Source organism: Schistocerca serialis, chromosome 2, assembly GCF_023864345.2.
Source record: "Schistocerca serialis cubense isolate TAMUIC-IGC-003099 chromosome 2, iqSchSeri2.2, whole genome shotgun sequence".
Lineage (NCBI taxonomy): Eukaryota > Metazoa > Arthropoda > Insecta > Orthoptera > Acrididae > Schistocerca > Schistocerca serialis.
This window is the reverse complement of record NC_064639.1, coordinates 520,706,459-520,726,726: the sequence shown is the minus strand read 5'-3', so window position 1 is coordinate 520,726,726 and position 20,268 is coordinate 520,706,459. Positions and strand designations below refer to the sequence as shown.

The 20,268-nt window shown below is 43.0% G+C and overlaps 1 protein-coding gene across 1 annotated transcript in view; it reads right to left on the bottom strand.

Moving 5' to 3' along the window:
- The window catches only part of LOC126456170 (neuroligin-2-like), a 351,902-nt gene extending 336,683 nt beyond the window's left edge, over positions 1-15,219 (bottom strand). Inside the window, exons 1-2 of the mRNA XM_050091924.1 lie at positions 15,160-15,219; positions 1,071-1,145 (exon numbers count right to left, since the gene is read on the bottom strand). Coding sequence (XP_049947881.1) covers positions 1,071-1,145; positions 15,160-15,219 — 135 coding nt within the window. The remainder of the gene's footprint in view (positions 1-1,070; positions 1,146-15,159) is intronic.
- Between the last annotated feature and the right edge of the window lie 5,049 nt (positions 15,220-20,268).

Sequence of the window (20,268 nt, the reverse complement as noted above, 5' to 3'; positions counted from 1 at the left end):
GCTGCTGCTGCGGGCATCGCCGCCCGGGCTCCACCAGCCTACTGCTCTGCGCCGGCTTTGGAAAATTTCACCTGCTACTATACCACTAGTCGTGAAGTCACCAGATCCTACAGCTGCCACCTGTAGAAATTCTCAGTTCACATACGAGTCTCAAAGGCACAACCACGATTTGCACTGTGTTGCACTTAGATGGCTTCTTTACGTTATCCGCAGCTCAGTAAGAGAGCACCTTGTCGCCACATATTTCCACTAATAAAAATTAACTGGCCTTTAAGCAGTAACATAGTCTCATTAACATAGTTCTGGTGTTTCAGTCAATATGGAATTAGGTGTAATTCCGAATCAGAAAGTCTCCTTTATCCCTCAGGGAACTAAGTGAATCACAACGAGTGAGCCAACACTTGAAAATGTCGCCGATATGTAATCTAAATTTCTTTCGTACGTCTTCCAGAGTCGAATCGAGCACTGATCCACTGAGCACATTAACAAATGTCCTTAACCATCATTTGTCACAGTCGATGTTGAAAATCGTGCTAGAATATGAAGCAGTTCCTCCGACATCTTCTTCCTGCAAATAAAAATGCCTGCTCTTAGAACCATTGCACTACTGCTTTAAAATAAGTTATATACTAGAACTGAAATTTAGTTTCTAGCGTAATTCTAAATGAAGAAAACTTTCTAAACCTTTTTCTAAATCATCTGCATTATTCGTTCTTATGCATAGCTGCAGCTGTACACATTTACATCAAGGGGGCTGTGTGCCTCTTACTGCTTTAAAGTAATATACTAGAACGGAAATTTAGTGTCTAGCGTAATTCTAAAAGAAGGAACTTTTCTAAACCTATTTCTAAATAATCCCTTCATTAGTCGTACTTACACATATCTGCAGCATACACATTTGCAACAAGGGGGCTGTGTGCCTCTTATTAATACTTATCAATTCCTGTCTTCATCACCACTTACATGAAAGAAACAGAAAATATATAAACAAATAAATTTCGTTCAGCTACTCACACTACACCTCAACTATTAGAGATGTTATTCTAGGTCGAAATGAGGGAACGGAAAGCAGATACATGTATCACTAAGACCACCATGTAAATCGCAATTATGACTGATGTGTTATTGAAATGTACCTTGGCTATCTAGATGTTCTTTTCTAGATTCCAAACAATAAGAATATATCTCGAAGACGGCTTAACGGACACGGTCAGTAAACAGTGTTAAAAATGTGACGCAGGCTCAACATGGATGCGTGACAAAGCGAGGAGGCAGCCAATGTCCAGTACGGAATGTCAAATTCATCATGATCATTATGATGTTGGCACTTTGAAGATTATTTTTGCTCTAAATCTGAATTTCGTGTACCAATCCAAAGCCAGGAAGAAATTTAAGAATGTTTCTTTAGAGTCTTGACGGAGGGAGAAAATATAACTCTGTATTTCTGTGGTCATCGAGCCCATTTTGTTTACTGTCAGCACTGCTATAAAATTTTCTAAGAGTTTCAATCAAGAAACTAAAAATTTAGCTAATAAATTAGATTAGAAAATGGCTCTGAGCACTATGGGACTTAACATCTATGGTCATCAGTCCCCTAGAACTTAGAACTACTTAAACCTAACTAACCTAAGGACATCACACAACACCCGGCCATCACGAGGCAGAGAAAATCCCTGACCCCGCCGGGAATCGAACCCGGGAACCCGGGCGTGGGAAGCGAGAACGCTACCGCACGACCACGAGATGCGGGCAAAAATTAGACTAAATTTTGGAGGAAGAACATAATGTAAATTAGCATAAAAATTATATGCTCTACGCCAATGTAAAAAACTATTTATTTTTTCACCACAATGAAGGTTTTAAACATTACAAATTAAAGACTAATATGATGCATTATAAGCCTCGTTAAATCGTTAAAACTAAGGATTATTAAACAACAATTACTGGTTTACCCTTAGTGTATATGAATATTACGCACAGTCTTCCATCGAGGACAACCTCAGCCATACGTAGACATACTGAATAAGAATTGCTTGGTTGCTCTTGTAACTAATGTTATAACGACCAGTATCGTAGCTTCGAGGCCATCTATTAAACTGGAAAAAAGAATTCACTACAACTCGGATCTGTTATATTTACACTCAATAGCGAGAAAAAGAGTAAATTACTTCCATGGTAAATCATGGTATTAAATTTGCGACATGGACGGGACCGAGCATTCCTTGTCTACATAAATGCCGTAATTGGCGACTGGTCAGGTAAGCAGAAAGCCTGGATCCACAATTTTTCCAGCTTGCCAAGAAATTTCCTTATAAACTGTAAGAATCATCAAGAAATGTCCACCTAGCCTTATGTGACACACAAGCAATAACTGACTGGAACACCCAGTCGTCCTTTCCGGATCCATGGGAACTGCCAGAATTGACAGCTAGCCAACCCCGACAATGATAGTTCAGGTATACATTCCGACGTCGCATGCTGAAGATGAAGAAGTAGAGAAAGCATATGAAGATATTGAACGGTTAATAGAGTACATAAAGGGAGATGAAAATCTGATACTCAAGGGAGACTAGAATTCCTTGTAGGGGATGGAGTTAAAGAAAGGTTACAGGAGAATAAGGACTTCGGACAAGTAATGAGAGAGATGAAAAACTAATTGACATCTGTTATAAATTTCAGCTAGTAATAGCGAATACTCACTTTAAGAACCACATTAGAAGGAGGAAAATGCCGGGTGATGAGGGAATATCTCTGGAACAATAACAGCTTTTGGAAAACGACTTTCAACGTTATCAATGTAGGGCTGGGGGCTCATGTATGTACATATTTGGAAACATTCTAAAATGAAAGCATATGTGTTTTTTAACACAAACTTATGTTTTTTTAAATGGACATCCTATATTTTTTCTTGAGCTATTTATAGCATGATAAAGCACATACACAATGGCGTTGATTGCATCGCAATATTCCCATTACATCCCGAGATATTGAGACGCGAAGTTGACGCTTGAAACACCCGACATGCGCTGCTAGCGCACGTCCTGAGGCTCAGGCGTGAACCCCATGCTGCCCGTATTCGCGATGTGATTGACATGTGTAATCACACCTCCATACTTATAAAGAGGGACACTTATTTGTCAATCACATCGGGATTACGGGCAGCATGGGGTTCATGCCTGAGCCTCAGGACGTGCGCTAGCTAGCTGTGTGCAGAGTAGGCTGAGGTTTAAGATATTGGTCACAAAGAATCAATAAACTAATTTGATAGGGATATATTAAGGAATGAAGTTCCTTAAGGCTGTAGACACAGCAACAAGGATTAGCTCCATATGTAGTACAATTGAAGGGGAATGGACTTCTCTAAAAAGGTGATCACAGAAATTTGAAAGGAAAACGAAAGTCTAAGGATGGTAAATGCGAAGAAATCATGTGTAACAGAAGAGATACTTCAGTTGATGGGTGAAAGAAGAAAGTGCAAAAATGTTGAGGGAAATTCACTAATAGAGAAATACGAGTCGATGAGCATCGCAATAAATAGTAGGTGCAGAGAAGCTAAGACGAAATGGCTACATGGAAAATGTGAAGAAATCAAAAAATAAATTGTTGTTGGAAGGGTTTGCTCAGCATGTAGGAAAGTCAAAACAACGTTCGGTGAAATTAAAAGCAAGGGTGATAAAATTAAGAATGAAACGGGAATTACAACATTTAAAAGCAGAGGAGGGAGCGAATAGGTGGAAAGAGTACATTGAAGGCCTCTATGAGTAGAAGATTTGTCTGATGTGATAGAAAAAGAAACAGATGTCGATTTAGAGGAGATAGTGGGTCCAGAATTAGAATCGTAATTTAAGAGAGCTTTGGAGGACTTACGACCGAATAACGAAGGGGGATACATTAAATTCCATCAGAATTTCAAAAAGCATTGGCGGATGTGGCAGCGAAAGAACTGTTCACGTGTTTGTTTGATTTGTTTGTGTGTGTGTGTGTGTGTGTGTGTGTGTGTGTGTGTGTGTGTGTGTTTGTGTGTGTGTGTTTGTGTGTGTTTGTGTGTGTACGTGTGTGTGTGTGTTTCTGGAATATATAAGTCTAGCGACTTACCATCTAACTTTCGGAAAAATATCATGCATACAATTCCGAAGACTGCAAGAGCTAAGAAGTGCGAGGATTACCGCTAATTCAGTTTAACAGTTCAACCATCCAAGTTGCTAACAGGAATAATATTCAGAAGAATGGAAAAGAAAATTGAGGATGTGTTAGATGACGATCAGTTGGACATTAGGAAAGGTAAGGGCACCCAAAAGATAATCCCAACGTTGCAGCTTGTAACGCTCTCCTCTCTGGCGTACGTTACTTATTAAAGCCTGTAATATGATAAGTTGACGGGCTTCACCTTATAAGAAAGGATTTTAGTAAATATGTTGACCGCGTGTACCTGAATGGAGGCAAAATCAGACTTCCACCCACTCAGTAACAACAATGATACGTCAAGCAAGTATAAAGTGCAACTACACGTTAAGACGGGCAAGAAACATACACAGCAGATGCTACCGATTGTCAATAATACGGTCGCCAGTCTGATTAGGCATTAAGTGTGTTTTTTCCTTGTACAAGTGGATGTACGTACAAGCATAACAACACGTAGTAATACTGCATTATATGGTAAATTTTAGAACCAGAAAAATCTACTGAACTAACATTTTCCTTTTCTGTACTAATCTGAACAAGCTATAAATACACAACATTACACTACAATGATTACTACAAACTGTGTTTTGTCTATTGATCCGACTGATATCGGGCATAGGTTACCCTAGAAATAACACTTTTGAAACTCACATACAATGTCAATTTTAATAAGGATAAAACACTGATAAATTTAGGTTTTATATTGACTTTAACTTTGCTGGTCAAATCAGTTCAGTACACTTCAGAATTTAAAATGAATAGCAAAGAAAAGAGTGGAGAGAGGGGGGGGGGGGGGGCTGAAACTGTTATGATCACTGTGTTGTAACTATTAACTACTGGAAGCAATAAGCACTCAAGATCTACAATATATGAGTTACTACTCTTTTTGTCTTATTACTTCCTCATTTAACTACTATTATTTTTGTCTCAAATTAATTAAGCTTCATTACTAAACCAATTCCAAAATTATCTTCCAACTTTGTTAGCCCTTAGTTCTTTGCTTATATTTTCATTAATAATAAAGCTCCTTAAACATCTTTCTAGCATAGATAGTTCTGCAGGTAATTCTTTTAACATAAACTTTAAATCCTAATTTCGGGACACTCGGGTTGCACAACATAGGGAAAGGACCCTGTCTAGGTTAGTGATAAGGATAATTAATTGCTAGGACCATTCTGGTAAAAGTTAAGTTATTATTGAACAGTCAGGAACAAATTTAACGCTGGTCCACACGAATAGAATTCTAAAGATTCAACCTGTTCGTGTCGATGCGGCGGTTGGCGGGCGGCGAGATGGCGAGGCGTACAGCACACATACAATTACAGCTATGGCTCTTGCTGTATCGGCACTTTGTTTCTTCTTAGCGTCGCAATCCTTTTCAATTCAGTGCCTATAGAATATAGCCATGCTGTATAGTCGTCGGAAACGGCACATCCGAGGCTCAATGAAACCACTTTTTCCAGGATGGCCTCCTCGATCCGGAACGTGTTCCTCAGACCGATGCCCAACTCCGACTGTATTACTGAGCCCGTTATGCCGTGCCGCGCCCGTGTGCATTTTCCCGCGCTCGCCTGCCATCCACCTTTTACCGCTCCCCTATAGATAGGGTATTCACCAAAGGTTTTACATTCCACATATCCTAATATATTGCCTACGCATGGACCATGCGCCCAATTACAATTTCAAACATGTTACAATAGATTCAACAAGGGTTACACTTCAATTTTGTTATAGCATTGCTTGAAATCTGACATAAATATTAATATTCACATCTAAAGTTGCTTACATTTTCTTTAACATAATGACACGAAAAGAAAAAGAAATGAAATCAAAACATTGCTTACACTAATTTATCAAAAATCCGAAGAAAAAATTATGTGTACAGTTGTTGTTGTTACAAGCTGATAATGGAGGCAAGACTAAGGAGGAATGAAGACACGTTCATATGATTTGTCGACCCGGAAAAAGCGTTCGACAATGTAAAATGGTGGAATTTTTTCGAAATTCTAAGGAAAATAGAGGTAATCTATAGGGGGAGACAGATAATAAACAGTTCCCAAGAGGGAATCATAAGAGTGGACGTCCTAGAACGAAGTTTTCGATTCAGAAGGGGGTAAGACAGGGATGTAGAGTTTCGCTGCTACTGTTCAATCTGTACAATAAATGAAAGGAGCAGTGAAGAAAATAGAAGAATGGTTCAAAAGTGGAATTAAAATTGAAGGTGGAAAGATATCAATGATACGATTCACCGATGACATTGCTATCCTGAGTGAAAGTGATAATCTGCTGATTGGAATGATCAGTCTAATGAGTGCAGAAAATGAATTGAGGGAAAAGCGAAGAAAAACGAAACTAATGGGAAGTAGCAGGAACGAGAATGTCAAGAAACTTAAAATCACGACTGATGGTCACGATGTAGATGCAGTTAAGGAATTCTTTTACATAGCCTCCAAAATAGCCAATGACGGACAGAGCAAGGGGGACATAAAAAGCCGACTAGCACTGGCAAAAAGGGTATTCCTGGCCAAGAGAATTCTACTGGTGTCAAATATAGGGCTTGATTTGAGGAAGAAATTTCTGATTATTTACGTCTGCAGCACAGCATTGTATGGAAGTGCAACATGGACTGTGGGAAAACCAGATCAGAAGAGAACTGAAGCGTCTGAGATGTGGTGCTACAAACGAATGTTGAAAATTATGTGGAGTGTTAAGGTAAGGAATGAGGAGGTTCTACACAGAATCGGCCAGGAATGGAATATGTGGAAAACACTGAAAATGGGAAGGGGCAGTATGATACGACATCTGTTAAGACGTCAGGGAATCTCTGACATGGTAGTAGAGGAAGCTGCAGAAGGCAAAAACTGTAAATGAAGACAGAGATTGGAATACATCCAGCAAACAATTGAAGACGTAGGTTGCAAGTGCTACCCTGAGATGATGAGGTTGGCATATGAGAAAAAGTCGCACCGGCCAGCATCAAACAAGTGAGAAGACTGATGACTCAAAAAAAGAAAAAAAAAACTTAAACCGCTTTCCAAGTAACTTTGATGAAAACTAGTTACTTAAGGTTCACCTTGGTTGCTAGGTGAATGCTGGGACTTGACATTTCCTCCCAGTACGATCAATGAAAAATAAAAGGAAAAGGAAAATATCTCGTAAATGATTGTAAGAGTTAGATGAGATCAGCAGTCCTAATTTAATTTGTAACATAGCTTCAAATGAAATGTATGAACATCATAATATTGTCGCAGAAGAAGCTGAGTAGCACAGTGGTGTAGTGGTTATGATACTGCACTATTGGATGGAGGGTCGTGCTTTCGAAACTCACCTGAACTGTATAATTTTAATTTCTATATTCGGTTCATTCTAGAATTATCCATAAATGTCAAGAATCATTGTACTGGAATGTTCTGTAACTGTATATATATACCGTATGTGTTCTGGCCGCAGGCAATTCGCTCCACGCTCTTGTATGCGCAAGTGCTGAATAATCCTTCGTTAAGTGAAGTTAGTGTTCGTCATTCATCTAATTACACCTTCTTCTACGTGACATTATTCTGGTGGAGTTGCTGGGTATTGGAACTTGTGATAACGCATGTTATCGGCTACACAGTGACTCCCATCAGGCCATGACAGCCGCCGTTTGCGTGGCGAGAAACCAGAGCTCGAGCCATATTCAACAGATCACAACCTATCGGAGGCAGAAGAATAAGAGGACATTTCGATGACAGTAACTGTGTGCCACCATATGAGACATTCTTCCTGGTTCTCTGGTGACGCTGGCCGAGGTCCTAACAAGTGGCTGAAGGTATATGAGCGTATAGCCAAATTTAACAAATTGGATGACACCGTGTGTTTGGCTAACGTATTTTTCTACTTTGAGGGCACTGCCAAACAATGGTATGAGAAAAACGAGGAGAACTTCACAAGCTGGGAGGTATTTCAGGCGGAACTGCGCAAGTATTCGGGCGACCCACAACGACAGAAGTGCAAGGCTGCAGATAAATTAAAGTGCCGGGCGCAGCGTCCAGAAGAAATGACAGACGTCTTGGGGCTGTTTTAAATAGTGGATCCTAGAATGAAAGAGGAAGATAAGTTTGCACATCTCATGAAGGATGTTGCTGAGGACATGCATCAAGCCCTACTCCTGACGGAGGTTTCGACAGCACAGGACTTCGTAAAATGGTGCCAGTACATCGAAACAATAGATCAAAAAATAATTACACGTAAGAAGTTTGAACAGATTCCTAACGTCGTATCGATGTCTGTGATGGAGGAAGAAACTGATTTCACAAGTGTTCTTCGTCAAATAGTGAGAAAGGAAGTTCAGAAGGCACTTGGATTACACTTCGAGCAAAAAACCGTATGCTTCAAGAGTTCATAATGGAGGAAGTGAAACAGACATTGAACCCAATCTCTCTTCCTTCATTACCCTTTAAAATGGTAAAAAAGTAGAGACCCAGGCAAAGTTACGCTCCTACAATGCCGCATGAGGAACGTGTTTGGACACCAAGGAGGACTGACGTCTGGAGGACCCACAATAACCAACCAGTTTGTTTCCACTGCGGACGACCGGCACATGTGGTGCGTTATTGTCGAGAAGGGCTGCGGATGTTCGATGCCGCCCGCGCCAGAAACAGCAGACCGATCATAGCGGACGCCAACTCCGGGTCGATGAAGACGAACAAGATGTGTCCGTAGGACGACGTAGATCACCATTGCCGCAAGCTAGACGCTGGAGAGGACGCTCCCAGCACACCGATCAAGGTCTCCATCGCCGTTTAGAAGCTCCTGCCGATCACCCAGCTGCCGCAACCTGGAAAACTAAAGGCTGCGACCATCCTTGGAGGCGAGGTTGACGAAGAGAAAAATCCTCCGCCGTCGATCACTATAAAAATGGTAGGAAACAAGGTCGGTATGTTCATGGATGGCCGACCAGCCCAAGCTCTTGTGGACTCTGAGGCATCCTATTCAGTCATTTCGGAGAAGCACCGTCGCCAGTTTCAGAAAACAGTATTTGTTGACAACAAAACATCTCAGTCGTCTCGTTTAAGAAGGGATTCGGTGAATTGTGGATATTTAACATTCGCCAAGAACCGCAGATCCTTCGAAGACGCATGTGCATAGCAAACTCTGAGCCGTTAATTGCCGAACACCTGAGTGTCATAGAAACGTCCCATGCCGAGTTTTTGGCGAAATTAGTGCTACCACTATGAGACAAGGTCTTCTAGCTCGACTATCACCACATCTCACTAAGGAACAACAGAAGAAGCTACTTGTAATTGTTCAAAAGTTCTCTGAATGCTTCCATCCATAGGTGAAGAGCAAAAATTAGACAAATCGACGGTGAAGCACCGGATTAGCACTGGAGACAATCAGCCAATAAGCCAGAGAGCATACTGTGCGTCAGCAATGAAACGTCGAATAATTCGCGACGAGGTAGAGAAAATGATGAAGAATGACATCATTCAGCCTTCGCAGAGACCATGGACGTCACCAGTGGTTGTCGTCAGGAAGAAGGATGGCAGTCGGCACTTTTGTGTTGATTACAGGAACCTTAGTAACTAAAAAGGACGTTTACCCCCCTCTTCCACGAATTGACGATACACTAGATTGCCTGAAGGGGGCTAAGTTTATCTCAATCATGGACATGTATGCGGGATACTGGCACATCGTCGTAGATGAGGCTGATCGTGAGAAAATTGCATTCATTACCCCTGAGGGCATTTGGTTTATGTAATGCACCAGGTACTTTTGAACAGATGATGAATAATCCTTTAAGTCACCTGAAGTGGACGATCTGTCTTTGTTGTTTAGGTGACATTATAGTGTTCTCAGAGACATTTGATGAACACATAAAAAGGCCCTTGTTAAGTGTCTCCAACAAGACGGACTGAAACTTAATCCAAGAAAGTGTCTCTTTGGAGCAAAAGAAATCAAAGTACTTGGACACTTTGTGTCAAACGAAGGTGCGCGGCGAGACCCAGAAAAGGTGAGATCTATAATGGAATTTTCTATCCCTAAAAGTATTATTGTCGTTTTATCAAAGACTTCTGTATCTAAGCCAGGCCCCTCCAAGTGTTGTTAAAAGCTGATGCTAAATTTATCTGAGGTGGTGCTCAACAAGAAAGCTCTGACGACTGACCCTGTACTTGGTCTGTATGATGAGAGAGCACCTACAGAACTACTCACAGATGCCAGTGCGAATGGGATCGGTGCTGTTCTGGTACAAATTTCGGATTTGTTTTGATTCTTGGTAGTTGGCGCTGTAATTCAACAAAATCCATGTTCTCAATTTTGCGTGAAAAATGGTTACGGATAAATAAAATAAATAATTAAATTAAAATAAATAATTAAACGTTGTGTGGCATCATGACCACGAAACAAACAAAACTTATCCGAATCTGCGGAAAAAATTAATATTCGGGCAACATATGTAAAACTCTAATTCGTCACTCTCAAACACCACGCTATGGGGAGAGAGGGAGCGTTTTAGTTTTAGTGTATCAAAGTTTACGCAAAAATGAGAACATGGACTTTCTTGAACTACAGTGCCAACTACCAAGAATCAAAACAAATGTTTAAGACAAAATATTCGTAGTTTTTTATGTAGAATCTGATTCTTCAAAAACAATGGGGGTTCGCATTTGAAATTTTGGATTCTACACATTTTTTCGTGTGAAGCTTATTTTTCGTGTTATTCTGGTTTGTCAACTTAAAATATACACCTTGTATATCCCATTTGCCTTTTTTTTGACCTAAATTCTTCCAAATAAATAAATAAATACAAACTCTAATACTTGATCCCGTATGTTATCCATACTGACTCCAATTTCTTCTTCTGTCATTCATAAAACACGTCCTCCCCATCACAGAGACTTTGAACTATCTATTCTGTGTTTAGCAGTGGTATTTCCACTGCATACATTCCACCCGTGTTTTCAGAGTCACCGAAGGCTCTTTTGACTCTGCTATGTGCCGAGGCAGTGTATCCTATGATCATTTACTCACATCTTTCCTGCAGCCACTTCACCTTGGCTCCCCTGTACTTACTATTTATTTCCATCCTAAGGGATTTTGCTGTATTCCTGTCTTCCCTTAACATTTTTGTACGTCCTTATTTCCTCAGTCAGTTGAATTATTTCATATGATAACCAGTGATATTCGCAGTTATCTTACTTGTAACTTTGTTTGTCCGTCCAGATTTTGTGGTTGCCCATTTTGGAAGCTCCACACCTTTTCATCAGAACGGACTCCTCTGGTGTTTCTTATCGCTTCGTCCACATCCTTGCCAAACTTCAAATTCCGCTCATTATTCTTCAGTATTTCAGTATCCAATTTCCTTCTACACTGATTTCTTCGGACGCTCCATTAAAATTTTACTGTGCTATTCGTCATTATTAAATTGTAATCTGACTCAACATGTGCACCTGTGTACGCCTTACAATTCAATAGCTGATTTCGGAAACTGCGTCTGACCGAGAAGTAATCCATCTGAAACGCGTCAGTATCTCCATCTCTTTCCCTAGTTTACCCGTTACTCCTATGTTTCTTTAACGGAGTATTCGCTGTTATATCTGAACTTTATTGCAGAAATAAGTACTTCTCCTCTCTCATTCCTAACGGTAAGCCTATAATCTTCCATAATCCCTCACCTGTTCCTTTTCCTATAACCGCGTTCCATTCCCTCAAGATTATTCGATTTGTTCTTCATATTTGATTACCCGTTCAATGTCCTCATGTGCTTTCTCTGTATCTTCAACGGTTCTTTGCGCCGATGACGCGGATACCTGAACTATCGTTGTCGGCGTTGGACTGCTTTCAAATCTATTGGAAATCACTGTCTGCGTACATCCCTAATCATAATGACTGGTTCTCCAGTGAAACCATTTTGTACTGTTGTTGGTATCAGCCCATATTCGTCTGACCAGAAATCCTCACATTCTTTCCATTTCACTTCACTGAAGCCCTCTATATCTAGACTGAGACCTTACTTTCTCGTTCTCACATTTTTTTTTTGTTTCCTACTACGTTCGAACTTCGAACATTCCATGCTCTGACACACACAGTGTTACCTGTCGTTAGTTCTTCCCTCTTTTTCTCATGGTCATCTCCCCCTTGGCAGTCGCCTTTAGGAGCTGCGAATAGGTGTTGTGTTGATTATTTTGCCACGAATGGACACTCTGTTCAGCTGACAAGTTAATAAACTGCTGATATATGTAACAAATACATTAGTACTTCATTCTGTTATCAGCTGGATACAGTGTCCATTCGATATTTGATATTCAGTATTCATCAGAAAAAACGTACGGTACGTGAATAGCACTGAGGTGAGAAAAGACATGGGAAATGCACACATACAATTGGCGGTAGCAGCGTGTACACAAGGGCAGTGCATTGACGGAAGTAAGGTTTGTACTCAGTTGATTAACGTGAAAATGTTTCCGACACTATTATGGCCGCACGACGGGAATTAATAGACTTGGTGGGTATAGATAGAACCGTGGGATATTCCATTTAGGAAATGGTTATGCAATTCATTATCCGAGAACCACAGTGTCAAGAGTGGGCCGAGTATATCGAACATCAAGCATTGTCTTTCATCACGGACAACGCAGTGGCCAACGGCTTCACGTAACGACCGAGAGCAGCGATGTTTGCGTAGAGTCGTCAGTGCTAACAGAAAGGCAACACTGCGTGAAATAACCACAGAAACGAAAGTGGTATGTACAACGAACATATCCATTAGGACAATGCGGCCAGCAGAAGACGGACGCGAGTGTCACTGTTAATAGCATGACATCGCCTGCAGCGCCTCTCCAGGGATCGTGACCATATCGGTTGGGCCAACGCCACTCAAAACCCATGGCTTCACCAGTTGAGTTCCGATTTCGGTTGGAAAGAGCTTACGGTAGGACTCGAGAATGGCACAGACCTCACGAAACCATAGACCAAAGTTGTCAACAAGGCACTGTGTTTTAGCGGGTGGTGGATCTGTAATGCCGTGGGTTGTGTTTAGAAGGAACAAACTGGATCCTCTGCTCCCACTAAATCATTCATTGACTGGCTACTTGCAGACTATTTTCAGCAATTCAAGAACTACCTGTTCCCGAAATAGGATTTTTTTTTCAGACATCAGTCTTCTGACTGGTTTGATGCGGCCCACCACAAATTCATCTCCTCTGTAAATTTTTATGGATAACAATTTGCCAAAATAGTTCACAATTGGTTTACAGAAAGTTCCGGACAAACAGAGTGAACTTTTATGGGACAGTTCGTATAGAAAATACTGCACTAGATACACTTTCGCATTTATAGACGGCTACAGAGGTAGCATAGCTCAGTATTTCTGCAGGTGCCCTCCAAAGAATTGTTGACCTTATGTCATATAGAGGTGTAGCATACGACGAGCAAAAGGAGGTCCGACACGATGTTGGGAAGTATCCCGTGACTTAAATAATCTCAGTGCGTGTCGTACTACTGTCTAGAGACGAAATGAGAAAATGATATTGGCCCTAGCAACAGGTTCCGGTCGATAACGGTCATGTTCAGGCCATAAAATACAGACCGTGGATGAGTCAGCCACTAAGTCCTCCTATCGACATAAATATCGTACATTCAAAAATGATAATAACAACATTTGCTTGCTTAAATTTTTTTTAGATTAAAGGAGCTACATTTAGATTAAAGGAGCTACAACACACGTTTCGTGCCAACGGCTATGATGGCAAAACCATAAGCAAGGTAGCTAAAACCAAAGGGAGCAGAGCACGAGAAGAAGGCAACGAAGAGAAACTTCCACTGGTACACTTACCATACGTAAAAGGCGTCATTGAACGGCTAGGAAACGTCCTCCGCCGACGAGGTTTCAAACCAATTTTTCGAAGTAATCACAGGATCCACGAAATGATAGGTTCGACCAAGGATGTAGTCACACTCTTAACACTGCAGGTGTTTACGAACTACGGTGTGAGTGCGGAGGCGTTAGCGGAACACCACCGTGACTGTGGACAACCTAGTAGGTCCCAGGAGGCCCGAGTACTGTCGAAAGAATAGTGGATGCGAGAACGCAAAATACGGGAGGCGATCGAAATAATTAAACAGCCTGACAACATCAACAGAGAAGATGGCTACAAACTCCCGGCGTCCTGGCTGCCGGCCGTCCCAGTCCAACGGGCCGCGAGCGGTCGCGAGGCAGAAGCTACACGTGACTCGGACATATCTGCATAAACAGCTGTAGAGCAACTGTCAGTCCACTTCCGCGCACACCAGGAGGAAAACTTGCCGACCAGAAGCCGAATGCTGATAGTCGGACAGAAACCAATCGTTGATGACATCGACATCCACGAATAGCCTCTTTCTTTCCATCTTCCCTTACGTCATGACTAGCCAATCATATTACAGGGCCAATTAAAAGTTTTACAAGAGTGACGTCAGACACCGATAGTCCTTAATAAATAGAAGCACCTATCCCCAAGTAAAACCAGTCGTGCCCTGAGGAAGGCCGTTGCAATTCGGCCGAAACGTCGGTTTTAATTTATTATTGTTGTAGTTTTTTTTTAGCCATCACGCTGCATAATAAACAGGAGAATTTTAATCACCATTGTCAATCTGTTTTATAGAAATAAAACTGCTAATGTTATTTGCTTGATTTGTTGTATAGCATTCTGAGAACACAGCATCCCTTCTGCATCCTATACGAGACGATTGGGAAAGACACAACACTTATAAATCATGTAGCTGAACGTTGTTTCATTAGGGGGAGGAAGGACAAATGGTCATCAGTCCCTCCGACCTTGCAATAACTAAAACATAAAACCTCACATTATAACAGGAAACTACAATGGCCATAAAATTACGTTGACAGATAAGGAAGGAAGAAGGGCGAAGAAGAGAGGAGGGAAAGAAAGTGACTAATAACAGCGGCATGAGGGAAGAAGCACAGGTAGACAAGATAGACACTCAAGATAAACAGACCCCATAAAGAAAGACAGAGGGCAGGAGTGAACCACCAAGTTCAGTCGAAGCCAGCCCCATTGTCAAGTTTTGGCGTAAGGGGAGGTGTCAAGACAGCCTCCCATCCCCTCTACTCACCAATAAGTTAGAAGGTCCCATCCTCAAATAAAGCGATAAAAAACCCAATCACGAAGAAATCATAAAATTAGATCAGCCGCTGGGGCATTGCCAGCAAACGCTAGGGGTAGCGAATCAGGAAAGCTAAAAGTCCGCCGCACGGCGGCTAAGACAGGACAGTCAAGTAAGAGGTGAACCACAGTCAACTCTGATCCACAACGACAGAGAGAGGGTTCCTCCTGACGGAGGAGATAAGCGTGAGTTAATCAGCAATGGCCAATGCGGAGCCAGCCCGTAAGGAGGACCGCCACATAGTTGTAGAATGCTTTATCGCTCTGAACTTGTTCGGCGAAGAATGTGTGTGCCATTCTGCAGTAAAAACACTACAGCCATCTGGCAAGGAATAAAGTTCTGTGTGTCTTGAGCCGTGCTTGACTCGGGTTCCCACCATCATATATTATACACCCTCTTAATTAAAATTACTACTGTCACTGAGTTGCTGCTTTACCTGACCATGAGCGGCGCTAGCAGCGCATATCGATATATTCCCTCTCACAGTACCGTTGCTCGACTGCTATTACTTCCCGGTGATTGTCTGTCGTAAGGAGTTAGGATTGTGAGTTCGGTTCTGTCAGTCAGTTGGAACTCGTCTGGAGCGTCTCCTCTCGGTCTGGACCTGCCAGTTGGGGAGTTGCAATGCCTCACTAGTGCAGTCGGGTTGGAGTAGTGAGGTTTCCGTCGACATGGCCCGACCATTGCCGCCACGCAGCACTTGTGCTGGGCCACAGTCTTGGTAAATCGTCAGTTGGTAGTCCTATTGGAACACGCGGTTTGGCTCGCCAATCGTTCATGAGTCGGCTGTGTGTGTGTGTGTGTGTGTGTGTGTGTGTGTGCCCGCATCGATTCCCAAATTGTCTTCGTGCATGCTCAGTTACTGTTGGGTATAGTGCAGGTCATCGAGCAAGTGGTTGTCATGTTGTGTGTGTAGTTGGCGTTATTTCCGCCAACGACTATTTTAGATGTTGTCGACATTCTGAGAGGAGTCGGTCGGTTGCTGCGGACCAAAGAAGTTATCTCCATGCGGTGCAGTCAGCTGGGTACGCTGGCGGTCCCTGCACAGTGTTAGAGCATGTGTGGAGCTGTCCGATCGCTACGAGCTTCGTGATTCATAGACCCAAGACGTCAACGTTGAGTAGTGGTTTCAACTACCCAAGCCACGTCCATTCATGTCGTGGTGATCCGTTTCGGTGGTTTGCTGTTGGGGAGGTTCTCCTGTGAGCAACACCAAGTGTTTCTATTGCTAAAAGTTAGCCGCCATGCGGTGCAATTAACTATATTGGTTGACTACAATTCAAATGCACCAGCGGAATTAGTGTTCCTGTTACCTGCCCTGGCCACTAACGTAATTTCAGGCAGCGTCCTATCCTCACCTGTTGTCACTGTCCAACATGGTGTGTAATTTTGAACGCTAATGCATACTTCACTGTGGATTATCATGTTTGTGAGCTTTTGCGTTTGAGTTCTCATGCACTGATTGATGGCAAGAAAGTCGTTGTGTCGGTCGGTCCATGGCTGTCCCCTAAGTGAATGAGAGGAGACCGACCTTCGTGGAGGCTTCTGAGTGCCAATGTCTTCATTGTCTTTTCCACTTGTTTTTAATCATCGGTTTTCAGCTACTTAAAATTTAACCCTTATGGTCATATTTTTTTAAAAAATTTCGGAAAATTAATGGTGGGGTTTCAACCTTGCAGCTTAGTCCTACAATTATCTTTCAAGCTTAACCTTTGCGGCCTTCTGGCTTTAAAAGATTAGCGTAATACATTTTAAAACTTTGAAACTTAATTGTGGCCTTCAACCATCGGTATTGCACCTTGAATATGTTGTTCTATCTACTTTGCCTTGAGGCTTTCCACCTAGCTGTGATATGTGTTGTTTTTAATTATTTTATTTGCTATTTTATCTGCATTTAACTGCATTTAAGACTTCTTGTTTGGAGGCCTTCAGCCATGAAAGAGTTACATTTGGTAAAGGTTCGGCTATGTGTCGCTTTGGTTGTAAATATGCTTTAAATTCCAATAAATTACAATTAGAGGGTGAAACTGTCCTCAAACTTAATTGGCCCTTTCCAGAATCCTAATTACCTGTTCTCAACAGCGGTTTTAGTCGGCGTTTCACGTCTGGCATAGGTGTACTCATAACCAGTATGACCAGCAACCATTGAACCATCAGTATAATCACCTCTGAACCTTGAAATGAACTCAGTAGAATAGGTGGCGAACGGCCTCTGGAGGAACAGAATCCTTAGCACTGATGGAGAGATCAAGATAGACCCGTGGCAGAGGAACCCACCATGGAGGGGAACGGACATGAGAGGAGAAAAGAGGTGGTAAAGGGAAGTGCCAGAGCTGAGAAAAGAGCAACTAAATGCGGGCAGCCATGGTAAGCCCACATCGAGGCCGCCTATGCAGGAGATTGATCTCTGAGTCTGGATAAAGGAGACCATAGTTAGGGATCTTTGGGGTGCAGCGAATATGGAGCACTTAAGATATCAGCAGTTGTTGGCTCAAAATTTGCAGCGGTGGAATCCCTGCCTCTGCGGGAAGGCTAATCATGGGGCTAGTCTGGAAAGCACCAGTCGAAAGCTGTGCCCCACAATGGTGGATGTGGTCTAGTATCTGCAATGTTGAAGGTGATGCAGAACCATAGACAGGATTCCCATAGTCTACAATCGCAGGAGAACAGAACGGTCTGCACCCCAAGTGGTATAGCACAGACATCTAAGAACATTGACATGTAACCAGCACATCCTCTTCAGCTGGCGAAGATGAGGGAGCCATGTCAACCAGGCATCGAAGACCAGACCCAAGAAGCGATGGGTGTCCACCACCTTGAGGGATTGGCCACTGAGGAACAGGTCCAAATGGGGATGAACCGTATGGTGACGGCAGAAATGCATGACACACGACTTGGCCACCGAAAACAAAATGCCAGGGGAGAGAGCACTAGATTGCACCTGGTAGATTGCCCCCTATAGATGTCATTCTGTAGAGCCCATTACGGAGGAAGCTTTGTAGATACAAAAATCGTCAGCATACAAAGATGGGGACACTGTCAGCCCAGCAGCCGCCCCCAGTCCATTAATAGCGACGAGAAAGAGAGGGACGCTCAGCACAGAACCCTGTGGAACCCCATTTTCGTGCCGATGGTAACTGCTGTAGGACGAACAAACTTGGACCCAGAAAGAGCTACAAGAAAGAAATTTACAGATGGCAACGGGTAGAGTGCCACGAAGGACCCATTTGTGAAGGGTGGTGAGGATGTGGTGCGCCAGGTGGTGTCATAGGCTTTATGCAGGTCAAAGAAGACTGCAATGATTTGTTGCCTATGGGCAAAAGCTGACCACATAGTAGACTCCAAGTGGACCAAGTTATCCACTGTAGAGCGGCCACAGCGAAAACCACCTTCAGCCAATAACAAACAGTCGTGGGATTCAAGGACCCAAAACACCCGCCGATTCACCATGCATTCAAGAAGCTTCATGTTGGTAAGGCTATCCAAATGAAGAAGTCACTTCCCAGGCTTCAACACTGGATTAACAATGCGTTCCTGACACTGGGTAGGAAATACCCTCTCACTCCACAGATGGTTGAAGAGGTTCAGTATGCAACAGTGGCCAGCCACCAGTAAGTGTTGGAGAATTTGGTTATGTATCCAATCCAGAAAAGGTGCAAACACCAGGAGCCATGTCAGGACAAAGGGGGAGAGAGCGGGCGAATTCCCACTCTCTAAATGGGGCATTATAAGGCTCCGCACAACGAGAAACGAATGACCAAGGCAGTCGTCCGAGCGCTCTTTCAGAAGGAGGAATGTGGCCGTATAATGAGTCGTTGCAGAGGCTCAGCGACAACAAATGGGTAAGGACAACACCATGCACATAAATTCCTGCAACGCCAGTGGCCAAAAATTAGCCTGAGGTTCTCACAGACTTGTGAAGACAGGGTGTGCGGTCATATGGCGGCCACATATCGTTCCCAGCGTATCCGTTTCTTAAATTTGATTAGGTAATGGGCCCGGGCGCGGTATCGTTTAAAGACCACATGGAGAGCGATAGAAGGGTGTTGCCTGAAGGATTGAAGAGCACGGCAGCAGGCCTTTATGGCTGCGGAAATTTCTGGAGTTCACCATGGGTCCATCCTCCAATGGGGGACCCAAGGAAGAAGGGATGGCCCAGAACAGCTGTGGAAAGAATGGCGGCAGTCAAAGTCTGTGTAGACTCAACAGTACTACCGTGTGGTAATATAGCGGGGATGCTAGCAGAGGAGAAGGAAATGTAATTAGCTTTAGAGAAGGCCCACCTGGGAGGGTGATGGAGTGAGATATATTGAAGGAAGGTAAAAACATGTAAGTCATTGTGGACACCCCACTGAAGGGAGGGAAGAAAGTCAGGATAGCAGATGGAGAGGTCAAGGGTAGAGAAAATGCTGTGTGCCCCACTAAAGTGTGTGGGTGTGCTGGTGTTTAGGAGACAGAGGTCAAGCCCTGCCAGAACAGCTCCAACTATCCTGGACAGGGCAGAAGCTGTATGACTACCCGAAAGAAGGTTGTGGGGATTGAAGTCCCCCACAAGCAGGAAGGGAGTTGTAGAAGAAGGGTGGTTATGGCAAGGGATGTGGGTGGCCTGTCAGTTTGGAGGTAGAGATTACATATTGTGATAGGAGTGGCCAGATGGACCCTGACAGCAATTGCTTCCAGACTGGTGTGGAGGAGAACCCATTTACTAACAATGTCCTCGCAGACCAAGGTGGAAACACCACCAGAAGCCCTCAAGGGGACCAATTCGGTTTCGATAGAAAGTGTGAAACCCATGAACGATGGGTACGAATTGACACCATGGGTCTCCTGGAGAGCAATGCAAGCCAAGAGGCTGCAACTCCGGGAGGTGACGCAAATAGCCATTACAATTCCACTGGAGCATTCTCAAGCTGGATCCAAATGGTAAGCCAGTCCCGCCAC